This window comes from Barbus barbus (assembly GCF_936440315.1).
Source record: "Barbus barbus genome assembly, chromosome: 6".
Taxonomy (NCBI): domain Eukaryota; kingdom Metazoa; phylum Chordata; class Actinopteri; order Cypriniformes; family Cyprinidae; genus Barbus; species Barbus barbus.
In genome coordinates, this window is record NC_136734.1 from 34,254,741 (window position 1) to 34,276,795 (window position 22,055).

A 22,055-nucleotide genomic window follows, 5' to 3' on the forward strand; every position below is an offset into this window, starting at 1 on the left:
TATATATATATATATATATTCAAAAAGTTACATTTGATTTAGTAGATTAGGTACAATTGGAATTATGCACCTCAATTCTCATCAAAAGCTTTTTTTATATACACAGCATGCAATGCTGTATGCTAAAAATCATGTTAGGAATTGTGTAAAGAAGATTCCAAAATTCCTTCTGAGTGATGGCAGGAAAAAAAAAAGACCTTGCACAATCACTGCAATGTTTTCCAAAACCAACTTGTCAGTGCAGTAGTGGAGTAAAGTAACCTGCATGACCCTCACAGTGCATTAATAAATCACAACAAACTCCATCAGAAACCCTACCAGAGCCAGAATTAAAAGCCAGTCACTGATAACATTTCACCGCTAAGTACTTTGTCGACAACCCCCATTAGAAAGGCAACATCAAGATCAAGACCCAGTAAATCTCTCTTTAATATATATTTCAATTGTATTCATTCAATATGCATTGCTTTTTGCAACAAGCAAAAAAAAAAGATGAAAGTGGGAAGGAGATGACTGAGCAGATGTGAATAAGTACCACTGGTGGTAAAGAAAATCAGTCTTTTGAATATGAACAGATCACAGTTAACCACATACTGTACATCATAATCGCACCTAATACCTTCACAATCTTCTCAATCACTGACTAAACACACTGACAAAAGCTGATATCAAACCATGATCATATAAGCATACAAGCATGATGAGCAAGACGACACACAAAGAAGCAAAGCCTAAATGTTTAGTCTTCATGATCACACGCGCACACATACACACACTCAGATCCAGCTCCAACACAAAGCTTTTCAGTTTGTTTTCTTTACTTGGAGGGTAAGAAAGACTTCAGAAAAATATAGCAGTCACAGGATCATAAAGAAAATAAAATCAGTTACTATGCAGGATAGTGTTCAACTGAAACAACATACACACAGAACATAAATAGGGCCTAAAAAACAATACATATTTATGCACAGTAACATGGACAGACCTAAAAAAAAGAAAGAAAGAAACCGGATAAATTCACTGAGTGTTCAGGAGTGCTTGAGTATTTGTTCATGCATAATTCAGTGTGACTGTATTTGTGAAGAGGAAGAGGCATCTAGCTCAGGAGCTCCAGGTATGTGACAGGCACTTTGCCTTTCTGGTTGCCTCGCTCTCCAACAAGCCAGTCTGGGTCCATGCCGGGCACCGTGTACACAGTAATGAGCTACAGAATAACAGAGAGAAAGAAAAAATGAAGCAGACATTTTAATATGGACTGACTGTGTTGCAATGGGCACAGTCCTCCGGACGCATTCACTACATTCAGGTATACTGTAACAGCAGACATGTATGAACAGTGGATTACAGACATGTATTAAGAAATACACATCTGCAGACAACCCTCTGACATCTTTTGAGGAACAAGATTTATAGGCCTGCATATCAGAGACAGAGCTGTGAGGCTGAATCATATGACACTATCTGGCAGGGTTCAAACTTATAACCTTTAGGTTACAAGCCCATTTCATTAAACAAATAGCAATGTCACAGAGACTGTAAGTAAACTGTAGCTTAAACTGACCAAGATACGCAAGAAACAAAAAAAGCATCAATACAGAGAACTACAAAAGAAAGTAATTTATATAAAAAAAGAGAAGGATTAAAAAAACTAAAACATTTGTTATTTATAATTTTATAATTATATTATAAATAGTTATAATAAAAACAATACATTTTAATATAATCAAATTTATTTAATTAAAGCTGCAGTCTGTAACGTTTTTTGGTTAAAAATGATCTGAAATCAATATCTGAGAAAATACATAACCAGCCAGTGTTCAAAACTATCACCTTACTTTAGCCTGATTCAAGACGTTTAGCTTAAAGTACTGGGAAGAATAGGCAAATAGTCTGGTGACGTAGGTCTGTGTGCATTTCTCAATACCAAGTATGCAAATTTCGGACTTCATGAGTTTCACTCGAGTGTGAACTCCCACGGATGGGAGGACGCAAGTCCAGTAATTCTGCAAACAGCAACGTACTTGATAACGTCAGTCAGCTAGACTTGGCTACTGCAATTTTCCTCACTGTATTTACAATAAGATGAAATATATCAAATATATTAAATCATTGCCTCGTTTCATTTTCAATTTAACATATTAATAGATTAATAGAATAATAAAATAAGACCAAATATTACGTGTTAAATTTACCCAAAATGAATTATATCTTATGTTTAACCACTAAAGAGATATCAGAGCCAGGGGGCAAATGTCAGAAGGACTAGCCGAGTTGAGGCTGCTCTCATCCAGAAGCATGAGCACTGATCGCCTGGATCTCATGTCTCCGAAATCAGCTAAGCACATTTTCAAATATGTGCTGTCTTTATAAATAAACCGCAGATTTGAGTTTTAAACAACTACATTCTCGCCTGAAATACTTTTAAAACTACATTTCATGACACAATAACAGTAATATTTTGAAAGTTAGGCGAATAAATGGTGGTTGAAATGCATTGCTGTGTGAACTCAACCAATCAGCATCGCCCCCGAAGGTTCCGGACCTTTGAAAAAGTACTACCTCGCTAGCAGGGACTTTCTGAGGGGCAAATTTTTACCCGGAACTTTATTTAGATCCTGGTTCCTGCGGTGGAAACACACCGAGTACCGGCCCAAAAAAAAAACGGGGGGGAAGGGGCTTAAAGGCCTTTCCACACTGAGCGCGATGCGAATCGCCCCCGAATGTTGCTTTAACACAGAGCGCGAAACGAATGTTCGCCTTCTGCTAATTCACGCCTGCACGCTAGTTGGCGCTGACCAACAATGCATTTTTCCTTAGATATGTATTGCGTATATAGATTTAACATCTAAATTATAATGCTAAATAAATTATAATGAACAAAGTTTGGTTCTATACCAGAAACACAAGCTATAAATAATGCTTTCAAGAATAGGCTACATCCTAAAATATAATTAGAAGTACAATTAGCATCAAGCTACACTTGGAAATGTATTTAACTATTAATGTATTTGCTTATCCACTTTAAAACCATCATCCGGTGCTTGTAATGATTTCCGATTGTGATATTTATTTTGATTCTATAATAATAAGCAGACACATGTACTCTTTGTACACTGCTAATATTAGTCATAAACATCCTTTATTGCTATAAAAAAATAAAATGAGCTGCATACAAAACGCATACAGAAAATATATTGTCATAATCATGTCTATTTACTTTCATATTTTATGTGTAGAAAAATGTTTCACTCGATTTTTATATATTTTTTTAAATACGGAAGATCTAGAGAGTGAAAGCGTATCATAACACTCGCGCACGTGGAAGAAACCGGATGGTGCTCTACAGATCACATGATTCAGTGGATAATTATTAGAAATGTTATTCTGTATGAAGAACACGTGAGAATAAATCTGTTGGCCCCGTGTTGTCGCTTTGCGAAACTGAAAAGATTCGTCGGACTGGACGAAAAAAAACCATTCGCATTTTCGGTGCGCGAATGTTCGCGGTCTGTGTGGAAGCATCCATAGGAAGCTGTTGTTTTATTCCAGAGAGTCATCGCGTCCTAAATTCGTTACGCTTTTTCGCGCTCAGTGTGGAAAGGCCTTAATACTAATATAATGAATGTTACTGACAGTGTTGGGGAGTAGCTAGCTACAAGTAGCCATGCTACTAACGCAACTAAATTTTTCAGTAGCTTGACAGTAGCTCAGCTACTTTTAAAACAATCTAGTGTTTCCAGTAGCTAACTACTTTTTCCAGCAAACAGCAGTGTAGTGCGATACTAGCTACATTCTATTTTGTGAACCTGCAATAGACTGAAGCAGCACAGCGTCTTGTTACAAGATTGCATTACCGCCATCTATTGGTTCTATATATCACGGAGCGTCAGTAGTAAATACTGCTCATCTCTGCAAGCGCTGTGATTTTGAGATGCTGAAAAAAGCAACACGTGCCAAATCTTCAAATCTTGGACCTGATGTCCCACAAAAGAGAACATTTAATAACACGATTTTAGTCCACAACATCAGTCAAGAGTTTAAAATAACTTAATTTTCTGATCTGATGTGGCTTCTCATCACAGAATGAGGCAGAAAATCTATACTGTAATAAACGCTATGTCAATTAGCAATGGATTGTAAATAGATTTTATTATTATGAAAAACCCAAGATGGCTTGAAGAACACAGATAAACCATATATTGTCACAGTCATGGGTTTACTGTCCTTATGTTTAATTAGTTCATGCGTTTCTATCTTCTTTTTATTCAGCTACAGCGAAAGCAATGCCTTTGTCCATATTAGGGATTTCCTGGAGTGTAAGGAGTTCTATTACTTCTGTGATGCATATGTGGAGTTTCTGCGCGATCAAGGGCGCCCTCCGGCTGCCAGTATGAATGAAACAGACATTCATATGGGCCAGATTTACTAACAGCTTGTGCTAGCGTAAACCATCTTTTGGCATTAAAATAGTAGTCCGGATTTACTAAAGAAACGTTCTTTAATTTGCGCATTTCAGTAAATTACCCGCAGAAATTTCCACACACATTGACACCGTTTTGGACTAGCGCTCTCGCATTAATTTGCCCTGTTTAGTAAATTTGGCCCTATGTCTTTAGGGCTCAGTAATGCACACTCAGTCCTATTTTGGGCATAAATAGAAAAAATAATACCTCTTTCTAAAGAAATTTGAAGTAAACATATGACAATCCATGTTTTTCTTCAGCGTATAGAAGTGGAGTACACTTCTCCACCCCCCACAGTGGATGTATAAAAGTCTCAAAGCCTATTTCATATTAAAGATATGGACTTTAGCATACTTCCTGAATTACTGCCAAAGATTTTTAGCATAACAGTATCATATGATGTACAGTTATATATGCATATTGCCTGTATGTTTACTATAGTAATCCTGCAGTTTTTTGTAAAACAATAGTTTTCTGTAAAAAAAAAAATTGTATTGTTATCTTATTATATTACATATACATTATAATAATGCTTTTTGTTAATTCATTTTTTAAATCATTGGTTTTTAAATCACAAAATGCGAAAATCGCAATTAGTTTATTTTCCTCAAATCACACCTGTTAGTGCTTTCTCTGTCAGAGCCAATACTATGTCAGACTTCAATACTATTTCTTGCCATAATGCAGCCATCTTTCACACAGTATTTTTAAGAAAATGCTTCTGTGTGCTTAGTTTACGTTACTAAAACAATAGTCTTTAACATCATAATTGTATAGCATTGTTGTTTTAAATATTACATTTTTTACTTAAAACATTCCTTATGAATGCTTATTGAGTTATTTGTAATATACAGCGTTGTGGAAAAAAAGTAGTTTCAATGTAGCTAGCTACTTTTTGGTAGTAACTTGTATTGTAGCTAGCTACTTTTCAGAGGGGTAGCTTGACTGTAGCTTAACTACTTTAACTTATGAGTTGCTTGTAGCTTATCAAGCTACAGTTTCAGAGTAGCTTCCCCCACACTGGATACTGACTGTTAAAGAGGGAAAACAGACTTCCTCATGTCTTACCTCATCAGCGAGAAGGGAGAGTTCGCTTGTATCTGCAGCATCATAGTCATACAGCACTTTGGCCTTGCGAGTGCCAGTGGCGGGAGGCTTCACCTCCTCGATCTTCAGCGTGCTGGACTCAAGAGCATTGGAGGGGTTTGGAGGACGACTAGGTGGAGAAACCTCAGGTAGGGTGGCAGTGGAAAGGGGAGAAGGGCCTGCTGACACACCTGACGTGGAGGCGTTAACAGCAAAAGCATTAGGAAACCTGGAACAGATTCCAAAAATATCTAGCTGTTGCTAACACATGACACAGATATGATGTAAAAGCATATTAAATATGCAAACTTTCTTCCTTTTTCAGTGTGACAGGAAAAGTTACTCACGTATCTCCATTTGAACTGAGAACAGGAAAGAAAAAGCAGAAAACAAATTTATCATCTCAAGAAGTCTTGTGATTTTCATTTCTAGAAAAGCAGTTGCCATAAAGGGGAATGTGTCACTCACAACTTGTTTTACCACATCTCGCTATAATAAAAATAGACTAAAGTTACCAAACTGTCATGCAACTCAACTCGTGTAGAACATGGTCTTATTAGACTACAATCAATTTAGGACAGAAGAAAAAATAGCTGTTTATGTTTATGTTGAAATTTGCAGCACCTCACTGAAGTCCGCACCTGCTCAGCTCTTTCTGAAGATCCTGCATGTGCTTGTGACACTGTGCGTAATAAGCAGCCTGGGCCTCCACAAACTCATGCAGACAGCGCAAGTGGTTCACCTGTGATGGAATTGCGCAATTTTAAAAGTCTCTTTCCTTATTTGGAAAGAAATATACTCTACTGTTCAAAGACTGGGGTCACAATTAAAAAAAAAAACAGATAAAACACCAAAAACAGTAATACTGAGAAATATTACGATATTTTGTTTTCCTTTTTTACAATATATTTTAAAATGCAGTTTATTCCTGTGATGGCAAAGCTAATTGCTTCAGTTTTCAGTGTAGTTTGTTCCTTCATAAATCATTCTAATATGCTACTTTGGTGCTCAAGAAACATTTGTATTATTAGCGATGTTGAAAACTGCTCAATATTTCTGTGAAAGCTGATACGTTTCAGGATTCTATCACTTTTGATCAGTTTAATGTGTCTTTGCTGAATAACAAGCAGTATTAATTAAGCATTAATTTCTTTCCCAAAAAAATCATACATACCCCAAACTTTTGAACGGTGGCACTGCATTTGCATAATGTCCAAAATGAAGGCAGTGGGAGTGTGAGAAGCGCAGGTACTCACGTGTGTGCTGCTGATCCCCTCCAACAGGAGGCGTGTGACCTCTGCCTGTCTGTCAAACTCAGTCTGAGCCACACGCAACTCGTGCTCTGCCTGGTGGAGCCACAAACAGAAAAAGACAGGACACATCATCCACATAGCTCAATTATACATTCTTGTCAAAGCAAATGAAGACCCCTTTTTTTCTTGTTTTATAGAAAAAGACTTCTCAGCCACACTATATTTTAAATTAATTTTATATTAAATAAATAATGAGACTCCTTAAACTCACAGTCACATGACCCCATGACTCAACATGAGCTCATCATGTGCTATAACCGCTTACCACTCTCCCATTTAGCACATCCATTTATAAAGGACACTGACAAACACCAGAAATGTTTATATAGTAAATGAGCGGTTTGAAATATAATAAAGGTTCTAAAATTTGTAATAACATTTACAATAAGGATGAAACGATGACAGCAAAATGTCTTGCTAACCAAGCACTATTTACCAAAAAAAAAAAACATAGAAATAGCTGGATTTTGTAGATGCTGTAACAAAAACTAAAAGTATCTACTCTTAACACAAATCATGACCATGTTGCCTTGACTTGTTTTTTTTTTTTTAATAGCTTTCTTAAAATTTTTTACAGAACACATTTTTCTTTTCCTACTGTTTTATGTTTCCATATGTCTGGACAGCCAGATATTATGACGTTAGATTCATATCCAACATTTACAACATTGTAGTCATTATAATTTGAGAATAACTGAAGACTTGCTGAAATCTGTATTGTTTGTTAATCAGGTTAAGTCTGATTGACAGATGTGCACAGATAGAAATATAAGCAGTAGGAGCAGAAAACTATCGTTAGTTGCATGAATTACATACAGTCAGGTCCATAAATATTGGGACATCGACACAATTCTAACATTTTTGACTCTATACACCACCACAATGGATTTCAAATGAAACGAACAAGATGTGCTTTAACTGCAGACTGTCAGCTTTAATTTGAGGGTATTTACATCCAAATCAGGTGGACGGTGTAGGAATTACAACAGTTTGCATATGTGCCTCCCACTTGTTAAGGGACCAAAAGTAATGGGACAGAATAATAATCATAAATCAAACTTTCACTTTTTAATACTTGGTTGCAAATCCTTTGCAGTCAATTACAGCCTGAATTCTGGAACGCATAGACATCACCAGACGCTGGGTTTCATCCCTGGTGATGCTCTGCCAGACCTCTACTGCAACCGTCTTCAGTTCCTGCTTGTTCTTGGGGCATTTTCCCTTCAGTTTTGTCTTCAGCAAGTGAAATGCATGCTCAATCGGATTCAGGTCAGGTGATTGACTTGGCCATTGCATAACAGTCCACTTCTTTCCCTTCAAAAACTCTTTGGTTGCTTTTGCAGTATGCTTTGGGTCATTGTCCATCTGCACTGTGAAGCGCCGTCCAGTGAGTTCTGAAGCATTTGGCTGCATATGAGCAGATAATATTGCCCGAAACACTTCAGAATTCATCCTGCTGCTTTTGTCAGCAGTCACATCATCAAAAAATACAAGAGAACCAGTTCCACTGGCAGCCATACATGCCCACGCCATGACACTACCACCACCACCATGCTTCACTGATGAGGTGGTATGCTTAGGATCATGAGCAGTTCCTTTCCTTCTCCATACTCTTCTCTTCCCATCACTCTGGTACAAGTTGATCTTGGTCTCATCTGTCCATAGGATGTTGTTCCAGAACTGTGAAGGCTTTTTTAGATGTCGTTTGGCAAACTCTAATCTGGTCTTCCTGTTTTTGAGGCTCACCAATGGTTTACATCTTGTGGTGAACCCTCTGTATTCACTCTGGTGAAGTCTTCTCTTGACTGTTGACTTTGACACACATACACCTACCTCCTGGAGAGTGTTCTTGATCTGGCCAACTGTTGTGAAGGGTGTTTTCTTCACCAGGGAAAGAATTCTTCGGTCATCCACCACAGTTGTTTTCCGTGATCTTCCTGGTCTTTTGGTGTTGCTGAGCTCACCGGTGCATTCCTTCTTTTTAAGAATGTTCCAAACAGTTGTTTTGGCCACGCCTAATGTTTTTGCTATCTCTCTGATGGGTTTGTTTTGTTTTTTCAGCCTAACGATGGCTTGCTTCACTGATAGTGACAGCTCTTTGGATCTCATCTTGACAGTTGACAGCAACAGATTCCAAATGCAAATAGCACACTTGAAATGAACTCTGGACCTTTTATCTGCTCATTGTAATTGGGATACTGAGGGAATAACACACACCTGGCCATGGAACAGCTGAGAAGCCAATTGTCCCATTACTTTTGGTCCCTTAACAAGTGGGAGGCACATATGCAAACTGTTGTAATTCCTACACCGTTCACCTGACTTGGATGTAAATACCCTCAAATTAAAGCTGACAGTCTGCAGTTAAAGCACATCTTGTTCGTTTCATTTGAAATCCATTGTGGTGGTGTATAGAGCCAAAAATGTTAGAATTGTGTCGATGTCCCAATATTTATGGACCTGACTGTATTATTAAGGGTGTGACAGGAGACTTAGCTCAAGAGATGAGGCATGAGATTGGGTTCATGAGAACGAAACAAGATTCTTACACAGTATTTTTATCCCCTTAGCTGTCAAATATCTGTGACGGCCTCAGATTATTGATGTTTCACTTTAACAGCATGACAAAACATCACACTCTTACTTGATCTGGAAATCCTCAATGAAATACATTACCGGAACAGTACTCTGCAGGTGCATTTTGAAAGGTTTTAACTAATCATCTTGTATTGAATTTCATTTCAGTTCTTCTTGATGAATAAGAATGATCATATGCAGTAAAAGACAACAATATCCAAGAATTATGAGCTTCTGACCACCTAACTGAACTCCTTTCCACAAATTGTTCCACAAAGTTTTTTTCTTAGTCTTATTTAAGTGCAAACAATAAGTGTTAGTATTCAAAGTGCAAACAGAGATTACATTTTTCTTCAAGCACGATTCAGACATTTCAATTAAGTACTAGCAAAAAAGACATTTACAGTAGTGGTCAAAATTGATCTGCAAAATGTTGATTATTTTACCAAAATAAAAGGGATCATACAAAATGCATGTTATTTTTGTTTGTTTTTTTGACCTAAAATTTCACATAAAAGATGTTTACATATAGTCCACAAGAGAAAATAAAATAACTGAATTTATAAAAAATGACCCTGTTCAAAGTTTTCATACACTTGATTCTTAATACTGTCTTGTTACCTGGATGATGCATAGCTTTTTTTTTTTTTTTTGGTTTGTTTACTGATAATTGTTCACAAGTCCCTTTTTGTCCTGAACAGTTGGCCAGCTGTTCTTCAGAAAAATCCTTCAGGTGCCACAAATTCTTTGGTTTTCCAGCATCTATTGTGTATCTGAACCCCTTCCAGTAATGCCTGTATGATTTTGAGATCCATCTTTTCACACTGAAGACAACTGAGGGACTTATACACAACTATTTCAAAAGGTTCAAACGCTCACTGATGCTCCAGGAGGAAACACAGTAAGAGCTTGGAGGTGAAAACATTTTTAATCAGATCAGGGTAAATGTAACTTATTTTGTCTTCTAGGAAACATGTATCTTACATGCAAGTAATCCTGTAGATTCTAAAGAGCAGCATAATAAATATAATGATATTTAGGCAAAAAAAAAAAAAAAAAAGCCTGCATCTTTATTCTGTTCAACAGTTTACATCCCTGGTTCTTAATTCATTGCGTTTCCTTCTGGAGCATCAGTGAGCCTCTGAACCTTTTTTAATAGTTGTGTATGATTCACTCAGTTGTCCCCCAACGTGATTTTGAGATTGCGTCATCCCTGAACATGATTTTGAGGGGGTCCCATAGCAAATTCAGTGCACAAGGCCCAGAATTCCTAGCTATGCCACTGCATACTGTGCAAGATAATACGTACAGATCAGTTTATAATTGAAGTGACCGTTTTCCAACTGAATAAATGTTTGTTTTTGTTTTTTACATAAAAAAGCGAAACGATAGTGTTGGCATGTAATGTAAACATAGCGGTGGCATCGAATATGCTCATTTGGAGACACTCTGTCATTGCGATATTGCGAGATAACTTTTCACCTCGACAAGAAATTTCGTGGCACAAGATCTCGTCACACCCCTAGTTATTATGTAAACATTTATTATGTAAATCAATATGCAGTTATTTATTTGCTCCATGAGAACAAAGTGAATAAAGGCATGTCTACATTTTCAGATGTGCTCATACAGCAGCAAAGGAAGTGGATCTTTGCACAATACTCACTTTATCCACTTCCTCACTCCACAGCTGGAACATGCAGCAGAACGACAAGAGAAGAACAGTGATGACAACATAACACAAACCTTCTCTTTACAAACCACTGACTAAATTTCACATGTAAATGTTATAACATAAAAAAAATAAAAAAAAATTTTTTAAAAGTGTTGTACTGTTACACTACATGGGATCTTAAGATTGAAAGAGAAATCAGACACATAAACAGTATAGGCTCCTGATCGCTCTATAACATAAAAGACCCTATTTAACATATACGACAACAACTACAATGAAAAATAAGAAAGCACACATACATACACACACGCACACACACACACCCCTTTTAAATAAAAGAGTTTTCCACCCCCTGCATTCCACTGCAAATGTTCATCACAGGGGATTTTCATGTTTTGACTTACGCAAAAACATGATGTCATCATTATTTCAAAACATTAAATGCAGACTATATTACAGAACCAGTCAAAAGTTTGGACATGCTTAAATCAGAATTTTTTAGCATTTTAGATTTCAGAAGGATCATATGACACTGAAGACTGGAGTTACTCCTGCTGAAAATTCAGCTTTGCTGTCACAGGAATAAATGACATTACAAGATCTTTTCAAATAGAAAACAGTTAGGCTATTAGAATTGTAAAAAATATTTCACAATATTACTGTTTGAGTCATTTAACTGTATTTAACTACAATATATATCTTAGATGCAAGATGGTGATTAGCCGCTTTTCCACCAAAACTACCTGGAAAAATTTGGCCCAGACCTGTTGATGTATGCGTTTCCATCGCAGTCTAAAGTACTGAATAGGCAAATAGTCTGGTGACGTGAGTAGCATCTGCCTGCAAAACCGGAGGCTGCATTTTCAGGCACACAGTGCTCGGACCGCATTTCTAGGACCCTAGGTTTTTAGTGACAACGCCACCTACCGAATTAGAGGACCAGCGAAGATGGATGACAATCAGAGTGTATCAAATGTGAATCAAATTGAATTAAAATCAATTAAAAACAATATTGATGCATTTCATTGGAAAGTTAACGTAGCCGAAGTGATCGTGATTAGCTAAATAGTAATAAATGCATAGCCATCATCTATTAGCCTCTAATGCGGTCAAATGAATTGTTAGCAAATTCATTTAACAAAACTGTTGCATGATAAGCCTGTGTTGACTTATTGACAGCACAATAAACTGTAGCACGTTCGTTGTGAAAGCTTGTTAATTACTCATTGTTTTTCCATTTTAAGTAAGTTCAAATAATCTTAATGTTTTAACTGTCACGTGCTCACAGTCAGCCTGTTTAACGTTACCCCACAATGCATGTTATGAGTACGTCTCTTCATTTTGACATGGTTTTATAATGTTGGTTGAGACATATTTTAATAGTCAAGACATAACAGAGAGGCCATCGTAATAATTGACTGTTAAAATACCACGTGTTAGATTGTGTCATTTACTGTGTACTGCACTCTATATGAAGTGCTTTCAAGGACACAGCTCAGGGCAGGCAATAGTATGACAAAAGATAAATAAATAAATTGGTCAAGTACTAGGCTTAGGCCTAATTTATGTCTATTTATTTAAACTAAAATTAACTTGTTTTTCAAGAAACACATAATCCAAGAAGGGAGATCCTTTCCTGAACTAAAGAGATGCACTACATGCTGCAAGGAGTTTCACTGCCCGTTCTGCAGTTCTGCTTTGTTTCAACCAACAAAGTTGAGCAACGTGAAATACCATTTGGAGAGCTATTTTAAAGTGAGTCGTGGCCTAATGGATAGAGAGTCAGACTTGTAACCCGAAGGTCTTGGATTTGAGTCTCGGGTCTGGCAGGGATTGTAGGTGGGGGAGTGAATAACCAATACTCTCTCCACCTTCAATACCACGACTGAGGTGAGACCCTTGAGCAAGGCACCGAACCCCCAACTGCTCCCCGGGCGCCGCACCATTAGCTGCCCACTGCTCCAGATGTATGTTCACTACTGTGTGTGTGCACTTGGATGGGTTAAATGCAGAGCACAATTCCGAGTATGGGTCACCATACTTGGCCACACTACTTCCCTTTCCTTTCACCCCCAGTTCTCCATGAAGATAACATTTGCAAACATTCTTTTGGGAAATGCAATGTAAAGATTAATTCAGTTTGAGCAATGAATCCAAACAACTGCATTTGTTTTTGTTAACCTGATTCAGATTTTGGGTATTCATAATTTACAATGATGACCATCGTAATAATACTACAGTTTATTGTTCTTATATTTTAGGGTATACCATTCACACCAATTCAACACATAAACACCAATTCTGCATATTCTAGCTTTAAAGTCGGTTGTTCCTTCACTAACAACTATCACACAATACACTTAAAAATCCTATTACCACAAAATAACTGTATATTGTGTATATTGCATTATAGTGTGGCAAAATAATTTGCCCGTAGGACGTACTCAACGGGAAGACTTCAAAGTGGTATCCTCTGAAGTCCTTTCGCCAGGTGCCTGTCTACCTTGACAGTGAAGAACAACAGGACAACCTTTTTTGCTTTTCTGAATCAGTACTACATAAAACACCTACGCAACGGAGCGTCACTGATTAAGTGCAGTTAATCTGTGGTGTTCTATTTCCAGAGGTATGCATAACAATATAATGTATTGTTCATGTTTCTGCCCTTTCAAACCCCACTCTATATTATACCTTATGCTACTCATGTACAGACCTGTGCATATTTCAATGAACAATTGAGAAAAGAGGGGAGAGCATCCAGGTGGTAGGTAGTGGTGCTGCATACATAACAATGTGTGCTTTAAATATTTAAAGGAAGGAAAAGTCATGTCAATAATATGTTATTTCTATTCAGATTTCTTGTATCTCTCTCTATTATTTTTTTTTCTCAGTTCAGATGGGCTTTATTGACATGAATGTTTCAAGAACCTTTGTTCCCACAACATCAAAATATTTTTTTTTCCAAATCTTTGAACAGTATGCATTGCAATAATAGTATTATGAACATTAATTGGTATGAAGATTGATATAATTATTTTTGTATCGTATATGTGTGTGTGCTCTGTGGTAACTAAGAGCTTTTAAATATGAAATTTTAAATTAGAGAGTAGAACATGTTCAACTAAATGTTCCTTATTTCATTCACTTCTCTCTTTTTCTCTCTCTTAGGAGTCAGTGAAGACGTTGTCCATGAAGTTCTTTCTATGTGGTTCACGTCATGAACAAATTTGTTTTTGTGTGTGTTCAAGCTCAACTGTTGTAATATGTTATTTTATCAAATATACACAATCTTAAATCTAACCCCAGAGGCATCCTTGTGTCTTCCCTCTGTACTTGAAAATGTGGTTGATCTAGTGACTGAAAAGACTATACCATGATTTCTTGTTTATTTTACTTGAGTTATTATATTACGCTACTTGGACCCAATAATTACTCAACATTCCTAGGAACCAGGTTTAATTGCAATAAAGAAAGTAGTATTTGGGTGTAATAAAACTTTAAAAAAACTCTAAAACTCTAACGTAGTTAAAACTGTGTGGAAATACTGCTTTGGTGGCACTTTTTTTGGTCCTACAAAACTAGCGTCCTGGCAATGTGTTCCTGGGAATACGGTTCTCAGACTCGGTAGGTGGCGCTGTCACAAAAAACTAGGGTCCTACAACTGCGGTCCTGAAAGTGCAGACTCCAGTACTGCAGACGGATAATATTGGGTGACGTAGGTCTGCACGCGTTTCTCAACACCAAGTAAGCAAATTTTGGACTCCCGCAGACGGGACGACGCAAGTCCGGTAATTCGGCAAAGAGCAGCGTACTTGATAACATCAGTCAGCTCACCTTAGCTACTGCAATTTTCCTCATTGTATTTACAATAGGATGAAATATGATATCAAACACCACTGCCTCTTTTCGTTTTCATTTAAACATATTAATAGAATAAAGACCAAAGATTACCTGATAGATTTACCCAAAGCGAATTATATCTCATGTTTAACCACTACAGAGACATCAGAGCCAGCGGTAAATGTCAGAAGGACTAGTTGAGGTTATGCTCCTCTCTTCGGGATACATGAACACTGAGCACCCGGTGATCGCATGGAGCTCACGTCTCTGAAATAGGCGAAGCACATTTTCAAATAGAGTGGTGGAACTATGATGTCACTTTGTTGGCGAAAACCCAGAAGCGAGTTAGCATTTTAGCACTTCCGGTTCCATCATCTCAGAGTCAATGGGTTTTTGCAATGCTGCGTGACCTCAACCAATCAGTATGTTCAACGCCCAAGTTTCGCCCCCGAAAGTTCCGGACCTTTGAAAAAGCTGCCTTCACGTGCTATCGGAAATGTCCTATTTCCCACTTATGAAGTCGTGATTACGAGCTTGTCGTATTCAAGTGCTTTAATGTCGGAAAAAATTAAAAGTAGCATCCCATTGGTTGACAATCATATCATACCAGCAAACTCACAAGAGGTCAAAAAGGTGACATAGTTCGTAATTTAACCCTTGTAGGGGGGAAATTTAACCCTTGCAGAATTTTTTTGAGAATTTAACATGTAAATGAAGCGTTCTGGTGCACTCTGACAACAAAATAAAGGAAACAGACAACATATGCTTCAAGTAACAAAAAAAAGCACATTTATACCACAAACTTTTTGGACAGTGCAACTCTCTTATCATCAGTGTTCATACTTCTCTTTGTAATTTATTTTTGCAAATTTTAATGTTCACATTACAGTGCGCATACTATCAACAAACTCCATCTTTTCACTGCAGAGGAAACAGAAGCTGCATCTAGATGTATTTACACAGACTGTTTAATGAAGCTGAGGTGCCATAAATGCATTTACACCACAAAATTTCAGATGCATAAATAATTTTATAAGATTAATGTTTTTTCAAATATTTTTGAACATACATATAAGTTAAAAATGTTGGGAAAAATGCAATCGATTAAAAGGGTCATATGATGCTTTTTTAAAGATCATTATTTTGTGTATTTGTGAAGTGAAGTGACATTCAGCCAAGTATGGTGACCCATACTCGGAATTCGTGCTCTGCATTTAACCCATCCAACGTGCACACACACAGCAGTGAACACACACACACCGTGAACACACACCAGGAGCAGTGGGCAGCCATTTATGCTGCGGCGCCCGGGGAGCAGTTGGGGGTTCGGTGCCTTGCTCAAGGGCACCTCAGTCGTGGTATTGAGGGTGTAGAGAGCGCTGGACATTCACTCCCCTCATCTACAATTCCTGCCGGCCGGAGACTCGAACCCGCAACCTTTGGATTACGAGTCCAACTCTCTAACCACTAGGCCACGACTTCCCCACAATTTGTAACAGAATATGTTGACATGCTTTAATGTTCAAAACACATTATTTTTCAAATACTGTACATTTTCGCAAGTCATCTATGCCCCGCCTCTCTCAAACGCTTAGTTTTCTACAAAGTCCCTCCTTCGAACAAGCGCAGTCTGCTCTGATTGGCCAGCTGACACAGTGCATTGTGATTGGCCGAACACCACAAGCCCAGTCTGAAATGTAACGCCCCTTACCATAATCGCGAGCTTCAGCTTTCAAAATTAAAGTAAAAACAGTTAATAACGTCCTTAATTTTACCATCAGTTCAAGCCCAAGAGGTGAACAGAGTCACGTGACAGACACAGTGATGATGCTGGTATGTGTTTGAACACAAGCCGCGATTAAGACGATTTCTGACGGGCTGTACACTTCGCTGTGATGAGACCGTCTCTCTCTCTCTCTCTCTCACACACACACAAGCCGCGATTAAGACGATTTCTGACGGGCTGTACACTTCACTGTGATGAGACCGTCTCTCTCTCTCTCTCTCTCACACACACACAAGCCGCGATTAAGATAGCTGATGTGCTGAGATGTGACCCTGTCTCTCTCTCTCTCACACACACACACAAAACTCCGCATTTTAACAGTCAATAGCAAATACTCAAACTAATAACAAAACATACAGTCGCTGATTCAAAGTCAGAATTACCCATAGTCAGAATTATGGGTTATGAATGGGTTACTGAATCATTGACTCACTTGATTCGTTCAAAAACGTGGATTCATTCAGTAACGAAAGACTGCTGTGTTGCTCGGAGACACAAATCAGTTCTGCTGTGGCTTTGATTGAAATTTCGTCAGCGAACTTGAGCAAAAACAGTCAATATTGTGTTACAAATCGCAAACTTTTGTGTCTGCCTCACTCACGATGAAGAAGTTCCACACCAACTACATGTTTACATGCGGATGTGAGCGTAAGTGTGACGAGCTCGTGAGATGAGGTGTATTCGATTTGAAGCAGCAGCGCGCAGACCGATCGACATTTAACATCAAAGTACCGCGAGAACGATTCAAAAGCGTGCGGAGCCGTCTGCTTCAAGTTGAACCGAGAAAGGGACTTTGGTCGAACACACTCCTGTCTACGAGCTTGCAATTTCTCTCGCTCTTTAAAATAAATAATTATTTTATTTTATTGACAAAATATTTTAGTTTGTCTTGTATATTTGTTTCATAAGATCAGATAATATTTTAGGGTGTCAAATGGTCATGTTACAACGTGCCCCTCAGCTGTTACAATGTACCCCACCTACAGGGCATATTGTCACATTTCCCTTCCAATTTTTGAGGGCAAATAAAGAAAAACATATACACTGTATTTATGAAACAAAGCGACATATTTGTACTAGACAAGTGTGAAATTACTGTGGCTAAAAAAATTATACTCTGAACACGAAGTGGATTTACACAATTTGAGAAAGTCAAAAAGTGTTATTTTGTGCCCCGCTCTGCCCTAGTTGCTGTGAGAACAGCATTGACAGCAGCAATGGTTGTCCCCTCCACCATGTTTAAAGTTTATGACCCGCCCAACTCGGAAACTCGGGTATCAAAATTATTTCCGAATTTCCCAATAGTAAATACGACTTGAGAGGCCATTCACGTCCAATTTCCAATTAGGAAACTCGTAATTACGATAATTCCTTTAGCACGTGAAGGCAGCATAAGGGGCAAATTTGTATCCGGAACATTATTTATATCCTGGTTCCTGCGGTGGAAACACACCGAGTACTGGCCCAAAGTCCCTAGTTCCTGTGGTGGAAACAGGGCTATAGTTGTGTTTGTATGAAACGAGAGTGGACTGATAAACAGAGTTGCTATGAATGATGGGAAAAATTATTGGTTGCAACTAATCAAATATAACTGAGCATTCCAGAATGTTTAATAAAATGCTTTAATGACTTTCCACATTTAAGAATAAAGAAGGAGTAGCTGTGTCCAAACTTTTGAGCTTTACTGTACATAACATATCTATATGAACAAAACAACAAACCACCATCATGTACTACTGGGACTAATAGATAGATGTACTGCATCAGCTGTTGCTGAAACATTAATCAAACACACAGGGAAAGGCACACAGGCACACAACACTGCAAGAAGGGAGACGGAAATAAGAAAGTGTTACTGTGGTAAACTCACAACATTGACAGAATGGAAAGCAGGTCTAGTTTTAAACATTGGGTCAACAAGAAAGGAAATGCTACTGTCCATCACTGAGCTGTGCTGATAAGACACACACAATAAATGCTGCTTGTCTGCAAGTACACTACTCTATGAGGGGTTTATATAATGCTTCACTTCAGATTCAAGTTCATACAACCTCTTCTCTGTCAATCAGAGATGAATCACCAACTTCACTATCCAACTGCGTGGAATAAACAAAAAAAGACGATGGGACGATGGAAAAGTGTCAGTGAGGCCCTTTTCTCACCATCACCTGCAATTTTCAACCACCTCAAATTCCAAGTAATGGAAAAGGGAAGAGGATGATGCTACTGTATATCCAAAGTGCTTTAGTTGATAATTTTTATCCACAATAAAAGTATACTGCCATATCACCCCCATTGAGAAAGGACCGTCGGAGGGCAACCTCCTTATCTAAATTTACAAGAGTTGGTGCAGATATTGGTGGGGAAAGTGTATGTACAAATCAAGGTCATGTAGAAAGAGAGAGAGAGAAAAAGAGAGTGTGTGGGGGGAAGATTGCTAATGCTAAGGGTCTGCAGCCTTCTTACCGCAGATGCACTGGCCGACAGAACATAATTGCGTGGCCTAGTCTCCTGAAAGTCAGGCGCAGCCTACAGGTGGAGGGGGGAAAACAGAGTTTTACAAAGAATTGTGTCCACATGAACTGACCCAGCAGACAACACTATTTCATATTTACATATAAATACAGAAAACAAAAACACTTGACAAACCAGCCTGTAACCTCTCCCACACACACACACACACACACACACAAACAAACAAGCAAACAAATTAGGATGGCAGCTGCAGCTGGTTTTGTATCACTTCATTGCACTCCAAACCAAATAATAATAATAACAAAATTATAAAATATATATTTTTTTAAATCATGATCATTTATTGATATGTTCTTAGTAATTTTTCAGTAGTTTTTACAAATAGTCTTGTTTCAGTGCTTAAGGGTTAAAGTAAGGTACATATTACTTACCATAAAAAGCAACAATTTAATTTTATTATGTCACTGTTTTGCAGGAGTATAATAAACAGTAAGGTTTTATCTTAGCACAGTTGTACTGTATGACACAGAACAAGAGCGTTTTTTTCTTTGAACCCTTTGGTCTCAATGCTGTTGAAATGAACCAAAGTAGCCAAGATTCTAACATAACAGGGATACATAAAATGAGCCATTAATATCCACATGCATACAATCAAAATATGCATGTGTATGTATGTGTGTGTGTTAGGGGTTGAACGACTTTTGATTTTTTAAAGTCGACTTTTATGTGATGAAAGTCGAGTCGAAGTCGACTAGTCGCTGATGACGTCATTAATGAATAAATTAGTCTGGAGCTGACAAACACCTTGTGCACAGCTATGGCATATGACACAGTGCTGCCCACATGGCTATTGCTCCTATAACAGCTTATTTTTATCACTTCTTTCGTCTTTAGATCATTATATTTCTCACAGATTTCTGCTCGTTCTAAATCAGACACAGATAAGTAGCAGAGTAAAGATTACCTTCATATGAATGAATGCATTAGTGAGAGCGATTGCGTGTGTGAATTATTTCTACCTGGCAGCGTCTCTCTACTAGTAGTGAAGCTGTGGGATTCAGTTATTAAGAAATATATGCTTGAACTTTTCAGTTTCTAAGCTATTGTATTGAGAAATCACAGAACAGTGTTGTCAATACATTTCCGCGCTGAATGATTCTGTGCGCGTGATGTATTGTACACGCTACATGTGTGTGCGTTACAGTGCAGCAGCGCATTGGATTACACCAGCGATTAATTTACCTGTACAATAAGCTGTTTAAAACCCGTTCAGTTTCGAGCATCCAGTAATAAAATCACACGTCTTGTGGAGCACTTTCAGTGTATCAATTAATTTGTATATGAAACTGTTTGGAAACGGAGCGTAAACGTGGATTTCTTATCCTGTTGCACGCGTATGTACATTATATTATACACACTAAACCCATACACACTATTCAATCAGACTTTTTCCCTCTTTTTTAACACTTCTATCATTTGTATTTCTCAAAACCCCTCCCAACTCCATCACGGGCTTTGCGGACATCCAGTTGGGAAAGGCTGCTCTATAATACAGTACAGTGCACTATGAGAAAAAACAAAACAAATTACATGTACATTTAATGTAACCGTGACTTCAAAAAGGCCTGACTTTTTTGATCAAGGCACTGCAGAGTTGCCAGATACAGTAGATCAACCATCAAGCCTGTACATGTAACTGCTTGCAGGTAGCAGCCAAGAATGAAAGGCAGCTGAGAAATCACACACACACACACACACACACACACACATATGGATACTCACATCTCCCTCACACTGTGCAAATGACAACAGAGATACATGTTATTGAATACACAAAAAGGAAAAAATTCCAGACAGAGCACACCATAATTGTATTTCCATCGAACACACAAGAGAGATGCTAGTGTACGTTGTGTCAAAATGGTTGATTTATTACCCTCATAAAAATTCCACCCCCCTCCCATAACTGGACACCTGTTTGGACACCTGTTACACCCCCACCCCCGTCTAAGTGACCATCTGGTTATTCACCCTATAGTGAACTTAAGGAATTTATGACAATGTGTTTGTGTGTGTGTGTGGGGCCAATGTTATGTGCTTTAAACTTTAAATTATGAATTTGTGTTAAATGGGGTAAAGGGAAGTTTTTATTAAAGTGTTTTCACATACATATCAAGAAAAAAACATCAAACATGTACGTAAAACGTACAAAGACTGTTTATTTCCCTACAAGTCAAGACAGCGTTGTTAAAACAGGAAAAACATAGAAACTAAAACAAAAAAGCATTGACATGTTAGTTAAACTATACGCTAGTTTTTTTCTGTCATTAGAATTTAAAACTAGTTCGTTTGACAAAGTTAAATAAAAAGAAGAGACGAACGCATTCGTTTATCTAAAACAATAAGATATATTTATCAAAATCTATGTTGTGGTTTTTAAAGTAGTTTGAATTTATAACAGATACGAAGTTAAATAATATAGAATTGTTTTTATCTTACCATGCTACGCCTGTTTTTCCCTACAAGTCGAGACGTGCTAGTGTTGTTAAAACAGTTTTAGGAAAAACGTAGAAACTAAAACAAAAAAAGCATTGACACGTAAGTTAAACAATACGCTAGTTTTCCTATCATTAGAATTTAAAACTAGTTAGTTTGACAAAGTTAAATAGAAGAAGTGAGCGCGCTCGTTTATCTATAACAAAAAAGAATCGGACGCGTTAGTTAAAACAATAAGATATATTTATCAAAATCTATGTTGTGCTTTTTTTTTAAAAAGTTTGAGTTTATAACAGATACAAAGTTAAAGAAAATAGAATTGTTTTTATCTTACCATGCTACGC

The 22,055-nt window shown here is 37.6% G+C and overlaps 1 protein-coding gene across 8 annotated transcripts in view; it reads right to left on the bottom strand.

The window, feature by feature from the left end:
* Positions 1 to 407: 407 nt before the first annotated feature.
* The window catches only part of LOC306871431 (endophilin-B2-like), a 49,209-nt gene continuing 27,561 nt past the window's right edge, over positions 408 to 22,055 (bottom strand). For 2 of the 8 annotated variants that reach the window (XM_079419352.1, XM_079419351.1), the window contains exons 6-12: positions 19,207 to 19,269; positions 18,792 to 18,836; positions 11,106 to 11,129; positions 6,806 to 6,895; positions 6,179 to 6,291; positions 5,532 to 5,778; positions 408 to 1,204 (exon numbers count right to left, since the gene is read on the bottom strand). In XM_079419352.1, the coding sequence (XP_079275478.1) occupies positions 1,097 to 1,204; positions 5,532 to 5,778; positions 6,179 to 6,291; positions 6,806 to 6,895; positions 11,106 to 11,129; positions 18,792 to 18,836; positions 19,207 to 19,269 (690 nt within the window). In that variant the 3' untranslated portion in view covers positions 408 to 1,096. Of the gene's footprint in view, positions 1,205 to 5,531; positions 5,779 to 5,896; positions 5,912 to 6,178; positions 6,292 to 6,805; positions 6,896 to 11,105; positions 11,130 to 18,791; positions 18,837 to 19,206; positions 19,270 to 22,055 lie in introns of all 8 variants that reach the window. The other 6 variants (XM_079419353.1, XM_079419354.1, XM_079419357.1 and 3 more) reach the window with 6 other exon arrangements.